The sequence below is a fragment of the Bombus vosnesenskii genome, unplaced genomic scaffold (genome assembly GCF_011952255.1).
Source record: "Bombus vosnesenskii isolate JDL3184/JDL3185 unplaced genomic scaffold, Bvos_JDL3184-5_v1.1 scf7180000015991, whole genome shotgun sequence".
Classification (NCBI taxonomy): domain Eukaryota; kingdom Metazoa; phylum Arthropoda; class Insecta; order Hymenoptera; family Apidae; genus Bombus; species Bombus vosnesenskii.
The window spans coordinates 28634-40723 of NW_022884238.1; the positions used below are offsets into that span (position 1 = coordinate 28634).

Sequence of the window (12090 nt, forward strand, 5' to 3'; positions counted from 1 at the left end):
CCATCCTGCCACTTACACGTCCTCGTGTGTGGCCTGCTGGCTTAGTCTACCCGTCGGGGCTTCCACCACGCAGGCATCGACCCGGCGCTCGTCCTCGGGGCAATGTTTTTCTTCTCGCCGCGATGGACAGCGAGACGCGATGTGTCCCGGCATGTGGCAGTGAAAGCACAACGCTTTTGGTGGTGCAGCCGGTCGGCTTTCCTCCGGGCGTCGGGGGTCCTTCTTCGGTTTCCACTTCGCCCTCTTGCGGCATTCGAATGTCGGATGTCCGTAAATACCGCAGTGGCCACACCTGGTCCAGGGGGCGGGTGACCTGCCTCGTTTGTTTCCGGAGCTCGCTAATGACTTCCACGGCGGGGGCGTTGGCCACTCCGTGTATAGGAAGGGCTTCATTTCTCTTTGGAATTGTTTCACCGACGTGATGTCACTCATGAGCGCTAATCGTTTAAAACGTTCATCGCGCGAGCCCAGCAGATGGAGGGCGGTGGCGGCGAGTACCTCTTCCCTGGTTGAATTTCGCCACTTCGCCCCCAGGAGGGTGATGATACGATTTCCGTACGCTCCTGGTGTTTCGCCGTCCCGCGGTAGTTCCTCGGCTACCTTGATTAGCGACGCGGCTGCTACTTCTTGGCCACCGAAGTGCGCGGCGAATTGTTCCTTAAAATCTGGCCAGGTGAGCTCGTCGCCGTTCATTATCTGCGTAAGCCAATACGCTGCCGGACCCTCTAGGGCACGGTTTAGGGCAGAATACAGTGCGCTGTTTTTCAGGGGGTGGTCCCTCATGAGCAGGCCGAGCTCGAGTCACATTCCGAGTCCGAGCTCAAGACGCCCTCCCGGGCAGGGCTCGCGGGAGATTGCGATTCCGTGTTGGAGTTCTCCATCGTCCGGTCGCGGGTGGGGTACCTTTATTGTCGATAGTGGCACTAGTGACGAGGGCCTCAGGCTTGATAACGAATCCGCGGCCAACGGGAGGACTATCATATAAAAAGCAACAGGATACACGAAATAATATAATTCTGACTAGGACAACATAAACGCAAGAAGTGTTGATATTGAAAAAAAATATTTAATTTTGTATATAAATATTTTCATATTTAAAAAAGTTTCCGGAAGCAGGAAGATTTACAAACAAATAATATCATAAACCGAATGTTTCATGATCCTTTTCTAATTAGAGTGTGTGACAGCATGTGAGAGCGTTTCTTAAAATATGACTTATTGCAATTACTTAATCGCAATTATAAACGATTAAGACCTTCTCACAACGAGGCAATCTATCCAAAGTATAAAACTCGTTATACTTGATGAGAAAACAAATCTCTACTTAGGTTTCATTTCGTTTCATCGCGTTCATAAAAAGTGAATTTGTATGAACACATCGTGCAATTTAGTAATTAGGACCGTTGATCTCGCTGCAACATAGATGGATAGAAAAAATCCATTTAAAATGATACAACGTCGGGAAGACAATTATGAAAATTATAAATGGAACACAAGATAAAATTGTTTAAGATTAATTCTTCTTTTTTTTTTAATCGCGAGTGTTTGCAAACGAAGTTTCAATCTGTTTACAATGATAGCAATGAGAGGAGGATGTCCATGAAAGTTATAAATGCGATATTGAATAACATTTCTGCGAGTGGGTTTGTTTTTCGTTACAAATGTTTTTTAAACGAATCTGCAATCTGTTGGAAACTACGGAACAGTAACGGGACGACTGATAGGGAAATAAAAAAGATCGCGTTTTATTTGAACAGACAAATCTTTGAAATCTATTCGAAAGTCTATTTGAAATGGTACGAGCTGGAAAAGAACGGTAAATACTATAGAAGAAGGATTAATTAAAATTCTTATTAATCTGTACGCTTTGTATATTAAATACCTTGATCGATGCCAAGATAACAAATTATTATACAAAACAGTGAAGTATCCACGTCTGACATTAATATTGAGTATTACCATTACTGTAATTTAATTTTTAACCGATCCTGAAAATTCCTTAGAACGTAAAAAGTATAAAATGTTACTGTGCATTTCAAGATTAAATGCACTGTAATTTAGAAACAGTTATGAAGCGGAAACAAATAATTTATTCAGAATAAGAATTCTACGTAATCATGTTAAAAAAAACGTACTTATAACGCGTTTAAACTCCAAATATGTAAAGACAATAAGGGAAAAAAATTAAACGAAGAATCGTATTTTTTGTAAATTCACACAAGATTTTATCCAAAAAAAATTGGCCTGTACCAATATTTTTATTTGTCGTTACAAGTTACGAGGGTATTAAAAAATTGGCCGCGAATGGACCAGAGATAAGAATTTATCAGACTTGCTCGTGTCATTGAAACAATAGCATTCTTTGGCTTTTATGTAAATTCCAATAAATTATGATAATGTTCGTGGAGACATTATTGCTACCTATTTTATCTGTCGTGATCCAAATTGATTTGTGGCTACGTATGTATATATATATATATTTGTATTTTCTTTTGTTCTTTCTTTTTAATTTATGTGATCTGAGAATTACATTTCTGAGAGTTCGGTGAAATTCGATGCTTTATTTTTATCAGTAGAATCTTCCTTGTCATTGTCAGAGCGCGGACGTTTACGCGTTTACGGAAAGTTTAAGGATACAAAAATACAGAAAAATGTAGAAAATATGCAAGAATATGTAAAATATCGAAAGTACAGTACTTCTAATAATACTTAGTAGCATGCTTACAAACAAATTCCTTTTGTATTTCTTGAAATTGCGTAAAGATTCGCGGTAATTATCGGATTTTTGTCCTCTTTTATCTGCTTTTTTTATTCGCAACTTATATGAGATATGAATTAATATTCAACGACGTGCGCTCTTTGCTACGAAATTAATTATCTCGCGTTAAGACTGCGGCAATTCTTACGTTTGATATTTCATTTAACGAACAGCCGCGCGTTCCTGAGTTTAAAAACCGCCACTCTGAACTTACGCTGAGAATAATATCAGGAAAAGCGAACGAGAGATGATTAGAAAGAAAATGCGAGGAGCAGTGAGGGGGATATTACTAGACTGCGCTTTTTTGTGCAAGTATAGCAGGATATTTGGGAGTGTAAAATTTTAACGAATGCGTATAATATGAAAAAATATATGAAATATCCAAGGTATAGTTTTATTAAACTTACTTTTTATAATGCTTCGTAGGTAAAACAATTTTCTATCCAGATTCCACTTTCTCAATTATATTTTCAAAAATGCTCGATAAGGAGTATGTTACGACCGTTCGCGGAGGGACGCGGTCGCGAGGAAAACGCGTCAGCGAGAGGCGTAAATTCTCACTACGATTCGGTGAATCGACGCCGCGAAGTAGTCGTTCCCCTGTTTCTATTAAGATAACACAGGTGGTTAAATGAATATGACACAGTAGTAAGTTATATTTCACCGTTTATTCCAACAACTTATAACGAAAACAGTTACGCTGATGCGTATGTACGAGATGAGCGAGTGACTGATCTGCGGGTGTGTATACCCGGTGGAAGGATGTTGACCGTTCGAAGGGTGTAAAATCAGTACTGTCTTGGGAGACGATGCTGTGTCGGAGGAAAGCTAAGGATGGGTGTGTCTAGCGCACGGGACCATCGGATTTGATGGGGCCGATGTTAGTTAAGAGAGTGAGGGAAATAGGCTTCGTTGTTAATTGGTTAAACGAAGGGTCTTAACTTTTTACTTTACTTTTTTAATTGTACGACGATTTACTTTTTTAATTGTATCCCCCAAAATATGGACCTGCTTAACGTTTAGATATTATTATTTTTTTCGTTGTTACTTGATACGGCTAGCAATTAAATAGTGAGAATAAGAAGAATTGGAAGTGCTATTTTCGAAAAAGAATTTTGGTTTTAAATTGGAAATTAAATTTGGTTTGGACATATATGACACAATTTGTATGGACAATGAAGAGTACGAATCTACGAATTTCGAGGTAAAAGTATTGATATATGTATCGATATTTCTGGTCGTTACAATATCTCTAATCAATACAAAGTTCTAACTGAATGTTAGAATGTTAAACGTTAAAACGTTTAAAACGTTAAAACGTTTAAAACGTTAAAATGTGTATCGAATCGTTGTAATTCCAAAGATGTCAATTGATGTAATGTAATAATAAAGTATAAAGTATAATAAAGTATAAAGTATAATTTCGTCTGTGGTATAATCTTTCTATTCCATTTTGTTACGTCGCACCGCGAGCAATATGGCAACCAGATGTCACCGGATACTCGCAGCGTATCCTCCATAGTTTCAAGTACCTTCCATAAATCTCATAGATTTCCTAGAAAAGGTCCTTCAAACCAAACAAACGTCTGTTTCCGAAGAATTTCTAAAGACTATTGTCTACCCCAACTGGACAAGGGAAAGTTAGTTTTTCTCACGTATGCTGCAACTTTCCTCCCACTAACCACTTTCTCTCGAGGGCGGTTAAGACCCTTCGTTAACCAATTAACAACGAAGCCACTTCCTTCACTCTCCTAACTAAAATCGTCACCAACAAATCCGATGGTCCCGTGCGCTAGACACACCCATCCTTAGCTTTCCTCCGAGACAGCATCGTCTCCCAAGACAGTTCTGATTTCACATCCTTCGAACGGTCAATATCCTTCCACCGGGTAGGACACACCCACAGATCAGTCACTCATTCATCTCGTACATATTCTCAACGCGAGAATTGATTGTAATTTCAACAAATAAATAAAAAAGAATCTCGTACATACGCACCAGCGTAACTGCCTTCGTTATAAGTTGTTGGAATAAACGGTGAAATATAACTTACTATACTGTGTCATATTCATTTAACCACCTCTTATCTTAACCGAAACAGGGGAACGACTACTTCGCGGCGTCGATTCACCGAATCGTAGCGAGAATTTACGCCTCTCGCTACTGCGACTGCGTCTCTCCGCGAACGGTCGTAACACATTGATCGACAGAAGTACTAAACCCTAATAACATAAATTTACATATTTTCTCTTTCCCAGCCACCAGTTTTATAGATTTTTCTATCTTCTGTACTACTTTTATCCCTTTTATTTTTTCTTACATGAGATTATTGTAAATTTAATATCATTTGTTCGCAATATTTGTTATTTATCTTTCCTTCAATTTGAAATTTCGCGCTTCAATGTTGTGTGTTGTTCGACGTTTTATGTTTATCGAACTAGTTTATGAATACATACATAATCATTAAAGAATCTATAAACCTTACTAGTTTGTTTTTACTAAGTTTTGTTACAGAAAATATGTTCTCATAAATTTTCAACTTTAATTTATGGAAATTTATTAACCTTAAACTATAAAATCATTCAATGAGTCTTTCCGGATGTTTTTATGTAGTCATAATTTCACATATCAGCACAGCTCCACCAATGGGATAAGAGTTACGTGGAAGCAACAGGGGGGAAGAAGAACATATATTGATCTAAAGGTTATTTTTGTCTCATTCAAGTTTCTGTTAACCGGCTTGGAAATTTCCTGTGCTTGTTTCGACTTTGAAGTCTTAAAAAAAAAAATTGTAAGTAAATAGTATATATATAGTATATATATCCTGAATCAAAGTTTCTCTTTATAAATAATAAACCGTTTAAAAACTATATTTTGTATGTTTTTCCTTATTCATAATTAAATAATAAATATGAAATACTTCTACAGAAAGCCGACATCCTTCAATTAACCGAACAGCAGATGATTTAAAAATTAGTAGTTGAAAGAAATAAATGTTATTACATGTTCATAATTGATCGATAAATTTAAGTATAAAATTAGAAAATGTTTCTTCTTTATTGATAACTAAATAATACAGATAAGATACAAGATACTTGTACGAAAAGTCGGCGCGTCGTTCAATTAACGGAACAGCAGAGGATTAGAAAATTAGTAGTTGAAAGAAATAAATGTTATCATATGTTCATAATTGATCGATAAATTTAAGTATGCAATTAGAAAATGTTTCTTAAGTTTGGAAGAATATATAATCATGCTGAATGTTTTATAGTTACGAAAGTTGTATACAAACATACATTGTACATACGACTAGTAATGGTACTAAATTACTGTTAGAGAGTCTTGGGTGTATAGAACCATATGGTTAAATTAATACTAGAGATAACGAATCGTGCGAATGTAATTAATATTTTGAAATGCGTTGTTTGCATTAATTGATAGTTTTCTTATAAACTTTTTTATAAACAATTTCATTGTTATAGAAAAAAAATAAATGCCGGTAATATGTCTATCCTACTTAAATAGAAAGTGCAATATTTTGTTATAATATTTGGCGCAAGTTTATACATTATTACATCCAAAAATAATATTCTTTTTATATCTAAGCTATATTAAAATATAAAGATACAAATAGCTATGCGAGTAGTTAGTAGTTGATGCTTTTTACTTAAATTGTCTTATAATTCATAATTTGTAATAATATAATTCTTGTCATCAATGATTCTTTGTTTTTACTTTGTATATATTATACTTCCAGGAAGATGCCGCTCTATAAATTGACTTACTTCCCAGTTACGGCATTGGCAGAACCAATCCGTTCTTCTTCAGCTATGCTAGTATTCCATTTGAAGATGAACGTATCAAAAAGGACGTCTGGCCAGAAATAAAGCCCTGTAAGCTTAAAATTTAAAGAAATTCTGTTTCTTAAATCTCATCTTTCCTAATTTAACTAAAGTAGCTAAATAAAGTAGAACACAATTATGCAGGGTATAACAGAGATTATTGTTTACTCTCCATTGCTCTATAAGATATGTGGGAGAACAATAGGTATTGTTAAGGAGACAATGCCCTTTGTTTGCTGATAAATTATCAATAAATTAAATTATATCTTTCCAAAACAGATAACAGGAAGCTAGATATTTAAGACGCATCATAATCTGTTTGTTCGATAGAATCTTTGATTCTATTAGTTGTATGTTTTTAGTGACTCCTTATGGCCAGCTTCCTATGCTCGTAGCTGATAGAAGGAAGGTTGCTCAGTCTACAGCTATTTGCCGTTACTTAGCCAAACAATATGACTTGGCTGGAAAGACTGACTGGGCAAATCTTCATATTGATGCCACTGTTGATACTATTCATGATATTCGTCATAGTGAGTATCCAGTGCTGTTTTGCATAAATCTTATGAGAATCTTGATAACAGATAGTACATATCTGTTCAGGTATTTATTAGTTGAAATCCGATTTAATATTTGATTTAATCGAACGATACACGTATGTCAACAATACAAGACAAAGGATTAAAAAGGATTGTAATTCTATCTTCAGTATCATTTAAATTTCGCACAACACTGTATTCAAATTAGTATAACATTAGCGAATAGTATTTAACTGAAAACAAATTTTCAGAAATTGCCGCCTTCCACTATGAGGAGGGCGAGAAGGTCAAAGCTGCAAAACGCAAGGCTGCTGAAGAGACGCTGCTGTTCATTTTAGAACGTTTGGACCAGCAAGTGAAGGAAAATGACGGCCACTTCTACGATGGTACTCTCTCTTGGGCTGATTTAACATTCGTTGCTCTGCTCGATTATTTGAACTTTATGTACAAGTCTGATCTGATCGAGAATGACGAGAATCTGAAGCTGCTGGAGAAAAAGGTCCTCCTTCTGCCCAAGATCAAAAACTGGATTGAGAGACGCCCAGTTAGCGAATTCTAAACTTCACGATTGCTTATGGTTTTATAAGCGTTTAAAGATTGCGGTCTTAGTGTGTTGAGAAAATGAAGAACGAATCGTGTTGATGGAAGTTTGTATGGAATATACTGATTGCTTTTAACATTCATTAGTTCCAGTTATTACCGATATTTTTGTCATTTAGTTAGGGTTTTCCCTTTAGATTACGTTGTGATAGAGAACTATTATTTGTGTATTCCTACAGAAACATACGAACTATATAAACTGTTGACACGATGTTGTGCTTTTGTATTATAGAGATAATAATAAAACCATCAAACAATCATTAATTATGTTTTTTATTATATTCATTAAGAATTTAAGATTACCTCCTTGGTGATCTTGATAATATCGTATTTTACAAATGTTGAACAAAAAAAAATGTATGATTATTTTATTCAATACGTTATGAGGGTTGCTTTAAAAAAAATACGAGTTACATATTTCTTTGGAAAAAGCATGATTTTTATCGATACAATAATGTTCTTCTGTTATCGCTTTAAAGTTGAGTACTTCGTTGATTATACGAGAGAACTCGCCTACAGCAAACAAGATACGACCGTGTGTAAAGTAATTAATCTGTTTGCTCGTTGCTAGCTACACATAAGGCTTGCGTAAAAAAAGATATGCATTTCAGTTCAGGCGGAGAATTATGTAGGAAGTCATTTTGTCGATAAATAACTTAGTTAATAGAAGATCAAATTTTCATGTACATAAATGTAAGTAACGTTCAAGTATCAATCATTACATACAATTTTTGTATAATTCGATATCTTGGTCATTTACATCTTACAAATGATATATAGATAATATTTTAAGTTAACGCCATTTTTTCTTGTTTTCTCTGTACTTTTACTATTCTTCCAAAAATATCAAAGGATCGATGACTTCAAATTAAACTAGAATTGCGTCGGTATATTGTCAATCAATGGCTATTTGTATTCACATCTATATCAAAGGAAAACCGATTGCAAAATTAATTACCCTTGCAACTCCGCAATCTGAAACTATGTGTGATCGACCTTGAAGATGACAAATCTCAATGTTTGAAATAGTACAAAAAGATGATAATTTAATTTCGCTTTATCAAACTGTACAAAATTTGTATACACATACAGAAAAAAAACGGAGTTCAAACATTAATCAACATGAATTATCGGTTATTATTGCTGAGTAATTATTAGGATTAGAGTTTTGGAGCATCGATCGTATCGAGTTTTAACTATCGGTTTCCGCAATTTATTGTTTTTCTAAATTATGTCTAAATGGTATCAGTTTTTGAATATTTTATAGTTTACACTCCAACATACTGACGTAAGCTATCGAAAATAATTGTAAATTATGCAATATCATTTTTATATTTCATAATCTAAATTTCCAATCCATTTTTGTATTTAACATCCCCTTTCGCTATTTAGTCTTTGGTAGCGGATAGAATCTTGTGTGAATTTACAAAATACGGTTAAGCCTACGTTTAATTTTTTCCCTTATTGTCAGCACGTGTTGGACATATTAACAGATCGTGCAATTTAGTAATTAGGACCGTTGATCTCGCTGCAACATAGATGGATAGAAAAAATCCATTTAAAATGATACAACGTCGGGAAGACAATTATGAAAATTATAAATGGAACACAAGATAAAATTGTTTAAGATTAATTCTTCTTTTTTTTTTTTAATCGCGAGTGTTTGCAAACGAAGTTTCAATCTGTTTACAATGATAGCATTGAGAGGAGGATGTCTATGAAAGTTATAAATGCGATATTGAATAACATTTCTGCGAGTGGGTTTGTTTTTCGTTACAAATGTTTTTTAAACGAATCTGCAATCTGTTGGAAACTACGGAACAGTAACGGGACGACTGATAGAGAAATAAAAAAGATCGCGTTTTATTTGAACAGACAAATCTTTGAAATCTATTCGAAAGTCTATTTGAAATGGTACGAGCTGGAAAAGAACGGTAAATACTATAGAAGAAGGATTAATTAAAATTCTTATTAATCTGTTACGCTTTGTATATTAAATACCTTGATCGATGCCAAGACTTTCGAATAGATTTCAAAGATTTGTCTGTTCAAATAAAACGCGATCTTTTTTATTTCCCTATCAGTCGTCCCGTTACTGTTCCGTAGTTTCCAACAGATTGCAGATTCGTTTAAAAAACATTTGTAACGAAAAACAAACCCACTCGCAGAAATGTTATTCAATATCGCATTTATAACTTTCATAGACATCCTCCTCTCAATGCTATCATTGTAAACAGATTGAAACTTCGTTTGCAAACACTCGCGATTAAAAAAAAAAAAGAAGAATTAATCTTAAACAATTTTATCTTGTGTTCCATTTATAATTTTCATAATTGTCTTCCCGACGTTGTATCATTTTAAATGGATTTTTTCTATCCATCTATGTTGCAGCGAGATCAACGGTCCTAATTACTAAATTGCACGATCTGTTAATATGTCCAAATACGTAAAGACAATAAGGGAAAAAAATTAAACGAAGAATCGTATTTTTTGTAAATTCACACAAGATTTTATCCAAAAAAAATTAAGATTTTTTGAAGAAGAAAGGGATGTTAAATACAAAAAATGGATTGAAATTTAGATTATGAAATATAAAAAAAATGATATTGCATAATTTACAATTATGTTCGATAGCTTACGTCAGTATGTTGGAGGGTAAACTATAAAATATTCAAAAACTGATACCATTTAGACATAATTTAGAAAAACAATAAATTGCGGAAACCGATAGTTAAAACTCGATACGATCGATACTCCAAAACTCTAATCCTAATAATTACTCAGCAATAATAACCGATAATTCATGTTGATTAATGTTTGAACTCCGTTTTTTTCTGTATATGTATACAAATTTTGTACAGTTTGATAAAGCGAAATTAAATTATCATCTTTTTGTACTATTTCAAACATTGAGATTTGTCATCTTCAAGGTCGATCACACATAGTTTCAGATTGCGGAGTTGCAAGGGTAATTAATTTTGCAATCGGTTTTCCTGTGATATAGATGTGAATACAAATAGCCATTGATTGACAATATACCGAAGCAATTCTAGTTTAATTTGAAGTCATCGATCCTTTGATATTTTTGGAAGAATAGTAAAAGTACAGAGAAAACAAGAAAAAATGGCGTTAACTTAAAATATTATCTATATATCATTTGTAAGATGTAAGTGACCAAGATATCGAATTATACAAAAATTGTATGTAATGATTGATACTTGAACGTTACTTACATTTATATACATGAAAATTTGATCTTCTATTAACTAAGTTATTTATCGACAAAATGACTTCCTACATAATTCTCCGCCTGAACTGAAATGCATATCTTTTTTTACGCAAGCCTTATGTGTAGCTAGCAACGAGCAAACAGATTAATTACTTTACACACGGTCGTATCTTGTTTGCTGTAGGCGAATTCTCTCGTGTAATCAACGAAGTACTCAACTTTAAAGCGATAACAGAAGAACATTATTGTATCGATAAAAATCATGCTTTTTTCAAAGAAATATGTAACTCGTATTTTTTTTAAAGCAACCCTCATAATGTATTGAATAAAATAATCATACATTTTTTTTTGTTCAACATTTGTAAAATACGATATTATCAAGATCACCAAGGAGGTAATCTTCAATTCTTAATGAATATAATAAAAACATAATTAATGATTGTTTGATGGTTTTATTATTATCTCTATAATACAAAAGCATAACATCGTGTCAACAGTTTATATAGTTCGTATGTTTCTGTAGGAATACACAAATAATAGTTCTCTATCACAACGTAATCTAAAGGGAAAACCCTAACTAAATGACAAAAATATCGGTAATAACTGGAACTAATGAATGTTAAAAGCAATCAGTATATTCCATACAAACTTCCATCAACACGATTCGTTCTTCATTCTCTCAACACACTAAGACCGCAATCTTTAAACGCTTATAAAACCATAAGCAATCGTGAAGTTTAGAATTCGCTAACTGGGCGTCTCTCAATCCAGTTTTGATCTTGGGCAGAAGGAGGACCTTTTTCTCCAGCAGCTTCAGATTCTCGTAATTCTCGATCAGATCAGACTTGTACATAAAGTTCAAATAATCGAGCAGAGCAACGAATGTTAAATCAGCCCAAGAGAGAGTACCATCGTAGAAGTAGCCGTCATTTTCCTTCACTTGCTGGTCCAAACGTTCTAAAATGAACAGCAGCGTCTCTTCAGCAGCCTTGCATTTTGCAGCTTTGACCTTCTCGTCCTCCTCATAGTGGAAGGCGACAATTTCTGAAAATTTGTTTTCAGTTAAATATTATTCGCTAATGTTATACTAATTTGAATACAGTGTTGTGCGAAATTTAAATGATA

At 34.2% G+C, this 12090-nt stretch overlaps 1 protein-coding gene and 1 pseudogene across 1 annotated transcript; one reads left to right on the plus strand and one right to left on the minus strand.

Moving 5' to 3' along the window:
* The first annotated feature begins 6515 nt into the window (after nt 1–6515).
* Nucleotides 6516–8000, plus strand: LOC117241491 (annotated as a pseudogene).
* A 3644-nt stretch (nt 8001–11644) lies between these two features.
* Nucleotides 11645–12009, minus strand: LOC117241488 (glutathione S-transferase-like; the record flags this gene model as incomplete). Its single annotated transcript, XM_033507405.1, has 1 exon — nt 11645–12009. A coding segment is annotated over one exon (365 nt), but the record flags the coding sequence as incomplete, so codon positions are not given.
* Nucleotides 12010–12090: the final 81 nt, after the last annotated feature.